The 13,224-nt window shown below is 33.2% G+C and overlaps 1 protein-coding gene across 22 annotated transcripts in view; it reads left to right on the top strand.

The window, feature by feature from the left end:
- The window catches only part of LOC126816302 (zinc finger and BTB domain-containing protein 44), a 47,446-nt gene that overhangs the window by 11,367 nt on the left and 22,855 nt on the right, over positions 1-13,224 (top strand). Inside the window, exons 5-7 of one of the 22 annotated variants that reach the window (XM_050542644.2) lie at positions 11,011-11,192; positions 11,808-11,999; positions 12,205-12,852. The exons of 13 other annotated variants lie outside the window; for them this stretch is intronic. In XM_050542644.2, coding sequence (XP_050398601.1) covers positions 11,011-11,187 — 177 coding nt within the window. In that variant the 3' untranslated portion in view covers positions 11,188-11,192; positions 11,808-11,999; positions 12,205-12,852. Of the gene's footprint in view, positions 1-4,015; positions 5,665-6,796; positions 7,645-7,713; positions 9,298-9,321; positions 10,036-11,010; positions 11,193-11,807; positions 12,000-12,204; positions 12,854-13,224 lie in introns of those variants that run through there. 8 more of the 22 variants (XM_050542643.2, XM_050542623.2, XM_050542624.1 and 5 more) reach the window with 8 other exon arrangements.

Raw genomic sequence — 13,224 nt, 5'->3', positions numbered from 1 at the left:
TGTTTAATGTGATAAGACGAAGAATCCTATTGATTTTCAGCGAATTCCAATAATTACTGCCAGAGTTATGTACAGTACCTTGATCACTTTGAAATATCATGTGGACACTCTAGATTCTAAAGTTAATATCCGATTGACTTAAAAATTTATACACCATGTTTAAGGTCATGAGATGAAGAAGCCTGTTGATTTTCAACAATTTCCGATAATGACTGCCAGAGTTATGTTCCTCGATCACTTTATATTGATACACATGTAGTGTTACGATCATGAGATGAAGAAGCGTATTGATTTTCAATGAATTCCGATAATTACTGCCAGAGTTATGGCCATTGATCACTTTGAAAAATCTTGTGAATGCTGTACATAGAGGTTGTTAATCAGATTTTAGTGTGTTGTAAATGTTTTCATTACTTATAAAAGAACAAATATGCGACTATCCCTTGTTGACTGCCCAGACGACTTAGCTGTTGTGGGCGTATGTTTCGTTGCTTGGCAACCTATAATTATCTACCTACAGATTCACAATCTGTCAACCTTTGTAGACTGCTGCTTAGACGACTGAACTGCAGTGGGTGTATGTTTTATTGCCTGGCAACCTGCCTTTTTTTTATCACCAACCAAATGATGGATTGTCTGGGTTAGCAAAAAAAAAAAGAACTGGAAATTTGTATAATTCTATTTTATTTTCGATTTCTTAATAAATAATCGATTTCCAGGAAATGTAATGGAAGATAATTGAATCTGTGTACATTTTAGACATTTTCATGTGGCCCATATCATTTCAAGCTTCATTCATGAAACTTTGTGAACAATGTTGATATTACATTTTCTTACGAAACAAAAGAATACAAAATTTCATGAAATGTGATCTTTCCCTCCCCTTTATCTAACAATCTATTCTGATAGACAGAATTTGTCATTTCTTTAATGATCAGAAGGATTTAAGAAGAGAAGAGCCTGTATATCAAAATTCTATAAATGTCCTCTTGCATAATGAACCAGATAATAAGTGTTTGTGTTGAAAAAATGTCAAGTTTACATTGTTTAATATAGAAAACTTTGGTAAAAGTTTAGATATCCAAAGATTAGTCTGTGTTATTCATAGCCAGACACTAGTATGCTGAGTTTGGTACTTTATCTGTTCAATTGTCTGACAATTTAAAACTGAAAGACCCATCATAGTGAAATGTACTTGTCAAACTTAAAGTAGAACGAATGTACAAGAAGAAAATAGACAGAACATGCATGCATTATAGAAAAATGTCTAGCTAGGAATCAACCAGGGATTTATCTAAGCGAACATGTGTACATAAGTATATAAATCACATTCATTTACATTTACATTACATGTACTATACAGCTGGGAATTATTTCAATTGTGTAACTGCATGATATTGAAACAATTATGAATTTATCGTGACCATTAAAATAGTAAAATTTGTATTCAGATAAACATTCATATAACGGTTATGATTAAAGGTTCGATGCGTCTTTTAGCCCTGTAGAAATCCCTCGCAAATTACAATTTTGATAATAAAGTTTAATTTCTGGTTCAATTCTGTTCAGTATTAACAAAGTTATGATACATTGAAATTTCATTGATATATTACTGCTGAAGTTTAACAAGACTCTGCTATATTTTATTGGTAGCAGAGAAACCTGATGGGTCTAGTTTAAATCCGATTGAATCCAAGCCGGGAGATTTGATATTTTAGCGAAAATGTGAATGACGCATCAGGCCTTTAATTAAGTAAGATAAAGTGGAACTGTGATTAGTTTATTTATAAGATAATGAGGGGGGTGGCATTATCTTTCCGCTTGGGAAGATGGTTAGAAACATTTACATCAAAATATACCAGGCCTTGGTTTTGCTAAATTTTGGTCATTATTTCCAAATAACAGAAGCAACTAATGCATGCAGTTCTACTGTTGGAAATGTTCAGTTTCAGAAAGATCTCTTTATCTGTCAATGTGATCAGATTGCTAATAACACACTCTGCTAATGTAACCATACTTATATGGTCAGACTTTCTTTGATAAAGTCACAAAGTTGAAGTTCTTATTAACAAAAATAGAGGAATGGGTATCAAACATCCTGACAAAGCTGCCATAAGATTAAGCTCCAGTACTTGGAATATTCTTGAATCCTGGCCACTGTTTATCTCTCTATAATGTCACTTACTGCAAATAGATGTTATTTTAGGAACATTTTCAAACGTACATGTATTTTAGGATATTGATTGAGGTTTGTAAGATCAATAAATTTGTAGATCAACACTACATGTACATGTATACTGTACTGTACCATATTTTGATTCCATGCACAAAGAGTGGATGTGGTTGGTTTTTATTAACTTATAACAATATTACTACATACATCGCTTCGCCCACTAGTTTGAGCTGTGATATAAGTGATAAAAAACACAAGGGCTTTTATTGCCAATTGCTAAAATACTGATACACTAGAGTCTAACATAGTGGCTGGCTTGGTAAGGGATCTTTTTGATACTCTTTATACACAGTCAAATGAATCTAGGGTAGTTTTGAGTACATGTAAATTGTGATTTGAAAAACTGCATTCCCACATGTATAGACAGTTTTAAAAGAGTGTGCAAATGACATCAAAGAGTGGATTTCTATTGTTTGTTTTTGTTTTAAAGAAAAAAATCAAGTGACATTTAGTCCAGACACAAATAAACGAAAACTTGTATGGAAAACAACTGCATGTAAATAATATGCAAACTTCATTATTCAAATCTAATCTGAAAACATTCTTCATGACTTGTAATATCTAGGTTTGACAGAGTGACAAAGCACCAATGAGCAAATTAATGTGGATATTATGCAGTATAGAAATGTATTATTATTACTATTATACATCATATTTATTTGATTGGTTTGATTGATTCATGCCCTATTGATTTATTCATGTTTGTTGCATGATATATTTATTGCATGTTTCTTGATGCAGAAATTAAAGAATAAATATTTGTGCAACTGTCTTTTAAAATCTTTTATCTCACTGAAGTGTTTAAGATTCACGTCAGTCCATCAGCCTGCCGCCTACAAAGAAGTGATGCAAAATTGACCAAGGAACAAGTCTGTGAAGTTACATGTCGATTGTACATGAATTGATGAGCCTAGATTTTTTTTAGATGTTTTGGTGAAAGGGGGTGTGGGTGGGTGGGGGTCCTTTGTTTTATGATATGATTTTATTTTTGGTGAAAAGGGGTTTTTCTTTGTTTTATGAGAAAGTTGTTAGGTTAAAAGGTTTTTTTCTCTTGTTTTTTCCTTCTTTTTTTAGAAAGGTGTTATGAAAAAATTAATTTCTGTTCAGTGTACTGGTGTCAGTATTTTAGATGGTATATCATATGTTATTAGTACATGAGGATCTATTTAAAGGAGCTACATCGCTAATATTTGGGACCTAGAAATTGACACAAATGGGTCGCAACGCATATAATAATGTAATATGAATGTATATACCGGTAACTGATTTAAATTCAATTGTTTCCGTTTTTACTCTAATTTCAAATTAGTTATGTACGGCGAAATATTCCAGTCTACACCGATAGTATTTATTGCGCATGCTCTCCAGATACATGTAAGAATATGGCCTCACCGTTTGACATGACATGTGGAATATGTCTAGCCTCATTCTTCGAGTCCCTTATTACAAATGTGTACCAATGGTAAAATCTTTATTTTGTCTTAAATATTGGATATCAGAAGCCCATCTTTTCACGATAGGATAACAACACCAATGTTGATTTAAATTGACAAATAATTTGTGTTTTCAATGTCCAAGACTTTGGATGATATTGAGTTAGAGACTTAGCTACTTTAACATTGCAATCAAATATGAATTTCATAGCCATGGTTTAAGTTTAGATCTTCTTGTACAAGAAAGAAAAAAGTAAAATTGTAGACCAAATTAGCAATATTTGCATGGACTCTGAACTGCTCCCAAATGCATTTTAGAAGTCTTAAAGAAGTTTATTTTATTTTGTAGAGGACGTCTGGAGATAAGTCCACCTCTAAAAAAACCTGCAGTCAAGTTGTTTCTGCTACTATTGTTCGTAAAACAGTGCCATCTACTCCGGCTCTACATGTAGCAACACATCCTCTTGGTACACCAGAGTTATCATCTGAATCTTTGGCCGTATCACGGGAGTCCCTTGGTAGAGTTTCAGAAATTCTTACTAACTCAACGCAATCTTCTTGTGCACAACCACAGTCCGATAAAAATTCTGCACCAGAATCTCTTGTTACACCACCTAGGCCACCTGACACCCAATCCGAGATACATGTTTCTTCAGATCTGCCGGATAGATCGACTCTACTTCGTGGTGCACAGTTTCATCTTTTTGATAGATCTTCCGATTCCCAGGTCACACCACTAGTGTCATCTGACAGACAGTCCCAGCTTACTGGTAGAGCTGAAAAGCCTCAAGATTCGCAATCCAACAACGTGTCTCTGAGTAGAATTGGGCAATTGGTTTCAGAGTCTGAGTTGGTGATTAGCAAATCCCAGCATCATGAATCATTGGTATCTCTAACAGCTGTCACAACACCCGAGGAGTATCTAGGTACACCATCAGAGTACCTAAATACCCCATCTGAACCAGACAATGTCCCAAGAACAAATGAACAAGCTGGATCTGACACTGATATAGAGCTTAGTACAATAACCAAGAAACTCACAGCAGTTCATAAAGAACAACAGGAACTAAAGGGTATGATGTCCCATGTAATCCTCCTCATTACTGGAAAACAGAAACCAAAGAATAAAAAATCTGAGAATAAAAAAACAGAGAATTCAATATCAACAGAATTAGAAGATACATGTAGACCATCTTCTCCAGAGCCTGAATCATCAAAAGATCAAAATGAAGCCAATGAAGATACATGTAACAATGATGATCTGTTTGAGGACATCCCAGAACCTTATAGATTTTCATACAAAGAACTTTTGAATATTAGAGCAACTTGCAATTCAGCAACTGCATTTGCTATAAAACTCGTGCGACAACTGTTCCCAGAAATATATGGTCATGGTGCATTGCGACAGAAATATTCTTACCATGGCGGCGGTCGATTTAATAAATCAGAGCTAGATGTGGCCAGGAAAGCATATTTAAGAAGATATATTGTGTATATTTATCCAGAAATGTCTAACAAGCTGATCTATAAAAACAGTGTTGTGCAGGCTATAAACGAAACATTGAGAAGGCCAATAGATAAAAGCAAAAAAGGACAAGAAACCACCACTTCTGCTAAAACATCTTGACCGTTCATTAAGTTATATTTGTAGCACAGCTTACATGATTTAACAGGTTTAACCACAGAGGGCGTAGACCGAGGTGTTAAACCTGTTAAGGAATGAAGTGTGCTGTAAATGACTTACATGTATAATATTGACACTTGCTCAACATGTTCGTTGTTATTGCACAGAAAACCCACCCCACTTCTCTATATGATTTCTACTAAAACTGGCGTAAACCAGCAGAAGTGTGCAATAACATTGAAACTGTCTAGTTATTGCATGGTTAAGCTCCAGCCAGTCTACTAGAGGGGAAAACAATCTGCTTATTTAATGAAAAGAACAATGGAAGATTTCCTGTCCATGTTACAATGTTTAGTTGATGATCTAAAATCTTGGTGGGTACCTCATTCATTCTTGGGATATTTTTTTTATTTATGTCATTATTCATCTTGATTGTTCTAATTACTTTTAAATGTTCCTTTGGATGGGAAGAAAAATCGATGTTCTGTCTGTACAATGTACCATTGGCAGCAAGTAAAAGATCCCCTGACAGTTCAAAATCGATACATGTGTATGTAGTACTGCAACTGTCAAGGGGAAGGGGGGGGGGGTGTTGATTTTCCAAGGGCTTGTCTTTGAGTGATTGTTCTGCTGCCTATGTAAATGGCACATTTATTTATTGGCTTTTGATTATCAAATTTGATATCTGGTGGAATTTTTGCATCTCACACAGTTACATGTAATTCATTCAATCAGCTTAATTTTTTGGTCAGTCTGTGATTACCTTCTTCTACATGCCTCTCAACTAAACATGGTCAAGGTTTCTTTTGATAAAGACAAGCTCTGAAGTTGATTAGTCCAATATGTCAAAAGGATTCAACCGGTATTAAATGAGCTGAAGATTTCCAAACTTATATTGGAGATTTATGTACCATACATGTACCAGATTTTATTGGTTGTTGTTTTTATCAATCATTTAGCATATCATCAAAGGTTACATATCGCAAGTATTGTCTAGTGTTATCATACAAATTTAAATACCAGTTGTTATCTATCATTGACTTGACTGTTCACACATTTCTTTTACTTTGTGCTTTGTCCTGATCTTAAACTTTGGTGATTGCATCGGATGTGAGACATTGTTGAATTTCTAAATACAGATCTTTGTTGCTTTCTCCTCTGAACTTAATTTTCGTGATTTCGTAGGATGTGAGACGTTGAGTTTCTGAATATGAATATTTATCCTTTGTTGCTTTCTCCTTTGGACTTTTTTTTTCATAGGATGTGAGGCATCCTTCTTGAGTTTCCAAATACAGGTCTTTGTCCTTTGTCCTTCAAATTTGGGTGATTTCATAGGATGTGAGACATAGTAGTTCAGATTCTGAACACAGACCTTTGTACTTGATCGTTTTTTGCTTTCTCCTTCAGACTTCAAATTTGGGTGATTTTGTAGGATAGGAAACATTGTTGTTCAGTTTCTAAATACAGATTTATGTTATTGACACAAATCTTCTTTTCCATTTTTAGGCGCAGGTAGGAAGATGCAAACAGAGGGACTTGGGTAAACTGGACGAGAGACTGTATAATGAAATTCTTGATATCATCCAGAATAAAAGTAAAAAAAGCCAGGGGGCAACTGCTGCCTACATGCGCTATTATCGACACAGGCACGAGTTAAGGTGCATTGATGGACGGTTATTTTTTAGAAACAAAGAAGTGATTGTGGATTATTTGCATGAAACAGTAATACAACAAGTTTATCAGAAAATGGAGGGTAGTTGTGGGTCTAAAAAGTTGTACAAGTACATAAGTCAATATTATTCCGGCATATCAGAAGCAACTGTTATTAAGTTTTTAAGGGGAGAATTAAAACAGGATTTGAATAAGATCGTTTGATACTAAACTGAACTAGCTGTAATAGTATGATTTGTGGAATGTCTGAACCTTCTGAGCTCATGAATACAGGGTGTGATTTGTGTAAAGAAAATCAAATTGTGAATATATTTTGTTACAGTGTAAGAAATATCAAAAATGTGTAAGCTTACTCAAAGGTATTGCCTTTAAAGAAAATCAAAGAATTCAGTGAACCTATGAACATATTGTGTGTGAACGTCATTTTAAATTAACTAACTGTATATAGTGTGGAAAATTTACATGGCATACTTTGCCCATCATTTGTTTTTGTTGTTAATGCAATTGAATCAAAAAATACCTACATGTTTTTGAAAGATTAACTATATTGTTGACTAAAAACAGAAACTGTCAAGAACATGTGAAGGATCAAAATAAAACCAGTTTTATGAGTGTGATTTGTTCATTCAATTTATTACAGATATGAAAAAAAACCCATCATTTTAGCAATAAACTGGGTTTTTTTTTAAAAAAAAAAAACTTGGTCACCGAAAGATTTAAAAGTTAAAGAATCTGTTTCTATTTATTTGTAGGGATATCCTTGTCAAGAGTGTGGACAAATGTACACTAAGAAATACAGCTTGATTCGTCATTTCAGAGGAGTTCATCTTGGAATACGACATCCTTGTCCGTTTTGTGAAATGACTTTCTCTCGGAAAGATAAACTCTATGAACATACAAATAGTAATTGTAAAAACAAAGGGGTAGAACAGGCAAAGCCATGAATATAGAAAGTTGTGTGGAAGGTTGGGGTTGATGATTCTTATTTATTTTTTACTTTTAAATCAAACAAATGAGACTTAAATACAACTTTATTTGGGGTTTTTTTAATGATAACTTTTTGTTGTTGACTGTATATTGAAATAAAAGTATCAAATAAATTTAACATTCATAACTGACTTCTCCTAGTCCCAATCATAAGTGATTTGATAAGTAAGGATTCAGTGCGGTGCTCGTGTTCTCTGATCTTTTTGTGGACAGTTCAAATAATGTCTTTTTGAACAAAGTGTGTGAAATTTGATACAAACATTGTTTGAGATATTTCTAAGGTACACGTATTAACTGTGAAAATATTTTGAATTTGACTTATTTCAGCTGTCCACTTTTTTTTCTTTTTTTTTTAATAGCTGTTTCTCTGCCGCTCATAAGCAGAATCATGAACACAAGAAGCTTGCTAGAAAAGTTATTCTTGTTCAGCTCCCTATAAAGTCTTAACCATAATCATACATTGCATTAGTAGATTCGCTTCTGGTCAGATACATGTAAATACATGTTTTGGTAAAAAATTATTAAATAATTATATAGTTCAATACTCCAATACAACCGTCTTTAGCGACTGAGTGGTTAATTTTAATGGATTATTTCACAAGTAACTTGGGCTGTGTCTATGCATGAAACAAAAGGTGAAGTTGCAGTTGACATCACTTGCTCAAACAAGCTACATGTACATGTAAAGGACTGTCCTGTCACTCATTATTAATATTACGTGTATATTGTGACATTTGCCAGCCATACAGCAAAATTTATGCCCATCCCCGAAATATTGCTAATTCTGGTTTCCAGATAGTTACGTAAATTTCGGAACAATACCATAATGAGAAATGAGATACAAAATAATATACCATACAGAGGTTAAGGCCATACAGGTAAACTAGGGGTAAATTATTCACAGATAATTAGCCCACAGAAATGTTAATTTCAAACCCTGCAACAGATTTGTAAAATATGATCTAACAGTCAGCTATATTGTGTTTTGTCCCTCTATCTATTATACACTGTAATAATCGATTGATCAGGGCACTAGAAAGTCCCCAGATCAAATCCTGCCCTCAGGGTTCTAATTTATTATGGGTAGTGTGCGTGGGGCTGCCTAGTCGTTCAAACGGCACTGAAAAAATTCAATGAAGAGATGGCAATCGCAAAAACACTGCTGTCCGGGTGAAATTCTCATGGCTCCTGAAAATAATCACCCCTTGTTTTTTATTTGTGTCAATATTCTTTTTGTTTTCTAGCACAACATTTAATCTCTATATTTTTATGGATTATTTTCTTATTTATATTTATGCCCACAGAGTATTGAGATCAATTACAAAACCTACCTTCTCCGAAAGAATTTGAAAGAGTTTTATTTATTTTTGTAGGGCAGTAAATTTCGTTGTCCAGAGTGCGGGATTACGTTATCAAGAAAATGGGATTTACAACGGCATACACAAGTGGTTCATCAAAAGTCCAGATTTGCGTGTTCTTTTTGTAAAAATACATTTTCTAGAATTGATAATCTTAAAAAACATATCCGAAAAGCTCATCAATGATGATATAAATTGTGTAAAATATGGAGGATATTATTTAAATATAAATCAGATCCACAACGTACAATAAATGGTTCTTTCAAAATTGGTGAGACACTTGCCTCAAATAGAAATATGAACACTTTCAGAAATGTATGTGTTTTGTTTTTTAAAAAAAAACCCAACAAAACAAACAGTTTATTAGTGGTCACATCGAATGCTGGTTTTATCAAGCACATGAAATGATCAATTTTTGAATTGGATTTAGTGCATTGTTAGATTTATGAGAACTGTTATATCTTCCAAATCAAAATATTTTCTTATATTTGTTTATCAATATTTCAATGAATTATTAATATTAATGTTTCATCATAGACAAAAACGAGAGGAAATTCAATTAATTTTGATTGACACTGAATAATGACACTTTGAAATTGGTTTGAATAGCATAGACAGACTACTCTACATGTATAACTTACTTCACAAACAAAACAATTTTTATGAAAACTGTCACAAAACCTATGTTAATGTTGTAGGGGTTTTAAACCAGATGTAGCTGTTACTTAAACTTATAAAATAATATATATATTTAAACTTACAAAACGGGTTCTTGTATGTTTTCAATGACAGCTACATGTAGCTTGGCTAATAATTTATCTCTTTATCAAAGAAAGTGCATTTGTGGTTAGTATAAAGAGCATTTAATGAAATGGGGTTTAACGCATCTTACTTTTCTGTGCCAACTGGGTTAATGTAGATGGGCATACACCATGCATTGTGCTCTTAGGGAGATTTTGTCCAAACAGCAGCATTTCTGCCTACACTTTATCAAATTCCAACAGTCAAGTTGTTTTACATGAACTTCAAGGAATATGCAAGTGTATCTCCGTTATTCTTTACTTAAGAATGGCTAGACACCTTTTCCTTGTCAGGCCCTCTGCCCTTCTAGATTGGCTGGAAAATCCCAAGGAGCATTTCTCGGCCAACATACAGATTGAACCCTGGACCTCCTGGTTGGGGAGCCAGTATCATACTTACTGAGTTACTGCGGCTCCTGTAAAGAGCGTTAAAACTGTTTACTGAAGGATTTCCGTAAGGGGGTCCAACACGGTCAAAGCCGCTACTTGAGAGGTTGTGAATGTTGAAAAAATTTATGTACTGTGTGCTGTGGCAGGTTTTACTGTTGACATCTGGTATAAATAATTACTAAATTCTATTTTGATTTTATATTATTGACAGAAAATGAGCCATTGTTTCTTTTGAAAGTTGTTGCTCAGGTAAATGTTCTATTGAATGGGTAGAACAATCCAATGTTAGAGATTTCAAGAGACGTGGAAAATTCTGTTGAAGATTTAAAGTTTCCTCCCACTGTCCATATCCATGAAAATAAGACAAAAAGTGATGTTAAACTACCATACTTGTACATGTGTTTAATCAAAATTACATGTAATAGGATAGTCTGGAGAAAAAAAACCATTCAAGATAAGAAAATGGAGAAAAAAAACCATTCAAGATAAGAAAAGTTTTTATTTATTTTTGTAGGAAAATAAATATTCTTGTCCAGAATGTGGCTTAACTCTGTCAAGAAAATGGAACATAAGACGTCACATTGAAGTGGTGCATCACAAGTTGAGAGTTAAATGTTCATTCTGTTACCATACATTTTGTAGAAGCGATCATCTGAAAGAGCACATGGAACGAGCTCATCAACAGAGATAACTGATGTATGATAGAATGCTTTTTAAATAATAAGTAGTACTTTCAAACATATGTGATACTCTGTTGTGTCACATGCTTTTTCAGTGAAAAATTGTGTCATGAACAATTGTGTCCCAGATTGTTCAAGTGCACAGTTATGTCCTTTGGTTTTTTTATGAACAATTGTCTGTGAACAAAGAAAACAAATTGATTTTGTTTATGAACAATAGTGTCCCAGGAATTTTTACAAACAATTGTATCCCAGTTCTCTTTGTTAATAAATAGTTGTGTCTTATGAGCAATTGTCCTTGAAGTTGAAGAAAGAAAACAAAATTAATTCTTTTTATTAAAAAAAATAATCTCTTAGGTTTTTTTTATAAACAATTGTGTACCAGTTTTTGTTTTGGATGAACAGTTGTGTCCTTTGTCTTTTATGAACAATTGTCTTTGAACAAAGAAAACAAAATGAACTTTTTACAATAGTGTCGCAGGATTTTTTTTTATGAAGACTCATGTTTCACGTTTTTTTATGAACAAGAGTGACCTGTGTTTTTTTGGGGTTTTTTATGAACAAGCAATTACAATTCTTTTTTCTTTAACCTTGTACATGGCTTAGAACAGTGTTTTGTTTATTTTTGTAGGGCAGTAAATCTCGTTGTCCAGAGTGCGGGATTACGTTATCAAGAAAATGGGATATTAAACGACATATTGAAGTGGTACATCAAAAGATTAGATATCAATGCCCCCTATGTAATCAGAGTTTTGGTAGAGGCGATACTCTAAAAGCACACATGAACAAAGCTCACATAGTGCAGGAATAGAGATTCATTTCGGTAGTGCATTTTTGAAGATTTTAAAAATAAACAAAAAAACATACATGTAATCAGTTCAATATGGTTTAAGAATATGACTGTTATTATATTATCAGTGACATTTCTGAAATTAATGTATTTACTTTGATTGACCCTATGTTATAGACTGTTCACAGAACGTCTTATAGTGAAAAATATGTGAACACTGTTTTGTTTATATTTTTAGGGCAGAGCACTAGATTGTCCAGTGTGCGGATTGACTTTGTCATCTAAAAGAAATGTAAAACGGCATGTCGAAGCGGTTCATCTAAAATTGCGAGTGAAATGCCCTTTCTGCAACGAAACTTTTTATAGAAAAGATAAACTAACAGCACACAAGAACAAAGCTCACCCTCTTGAATTATCTGAAAAATTGAGTTATACAATTATACAGAACAGTTCCGAACATTATTGATAACAGAATGTCAAAGTTGTAATCCCATCAGACAAGCATCATACACATATTTTTGACTGGTACAGTTTGTGTTCTTGTAAAGTGGATGTGATTGTAATATTGTTAAAGGACTGTTAATAATTCAATCTTGAAAGTGTCATAAATGTCTTACCTGTTATTTACTTTTACCATACTTGATCAGACAAGTTCTACAGAGATATACATTTCTGATTGGTACAGTTTAATTGTGTTCTTTAAAAGTGGATGTGATTGTCATATTTTTAAATGAAATGAATGGAAATGGGGTTTAATTAACATCCTACAATTCCTGTGCCAACTGGGCTAGCGAAGATGCTATTTTTGAAGGAATGTTACTACATGTATACAACATTTTGAGATAAAAAATGCTTCAAGTGTACCTGTCTATGGAATATTACAAAAGTATGTCCCACATTTAAAAATTCAAATAATTTATGTAATGACCATTTCTGTAACATTCAGTTCATTAAAAAAAAAAACACAAAAAACTGTGGTTGGTCCAAGTTGTCAAGTGTTTTATCAATTCAGTCATCTACAGATAAAGTTCTGAAAAATTTAAAAATTCAACAATTCAACTTGTAACCTGATAAATATTTCACAGTAAAATTGTGTTTTCCTGTATTTGACGTGTTTGCCCTATTTTTAATTTAAACAAACGTTCAATGCATGTAGATGTTCGTTATCATAATAATAACTTTATGTAGTGTTCAAGATAAAGTTTTTAAAACAGTCTTAAGCTGTTCTTTTGTTTTATTGCTTAGTGAAAATATCTGA

Source organism: Patella vulgata, chromosome 3 (genome assembly GCF_932274485.2).
Source record: "Patella vulgata chromosome 3, xgPatVulg1.2, whole genome shotgun sequence".
Taxonomy (NCBI): Eukaryota; Metazoa; Mollusca; class Gastropoda; family Patellidae; genus Patella; species Patella vulgata.
This window is presented reverse-complemented; position numbering and strand designations above follow the sequence as displayed.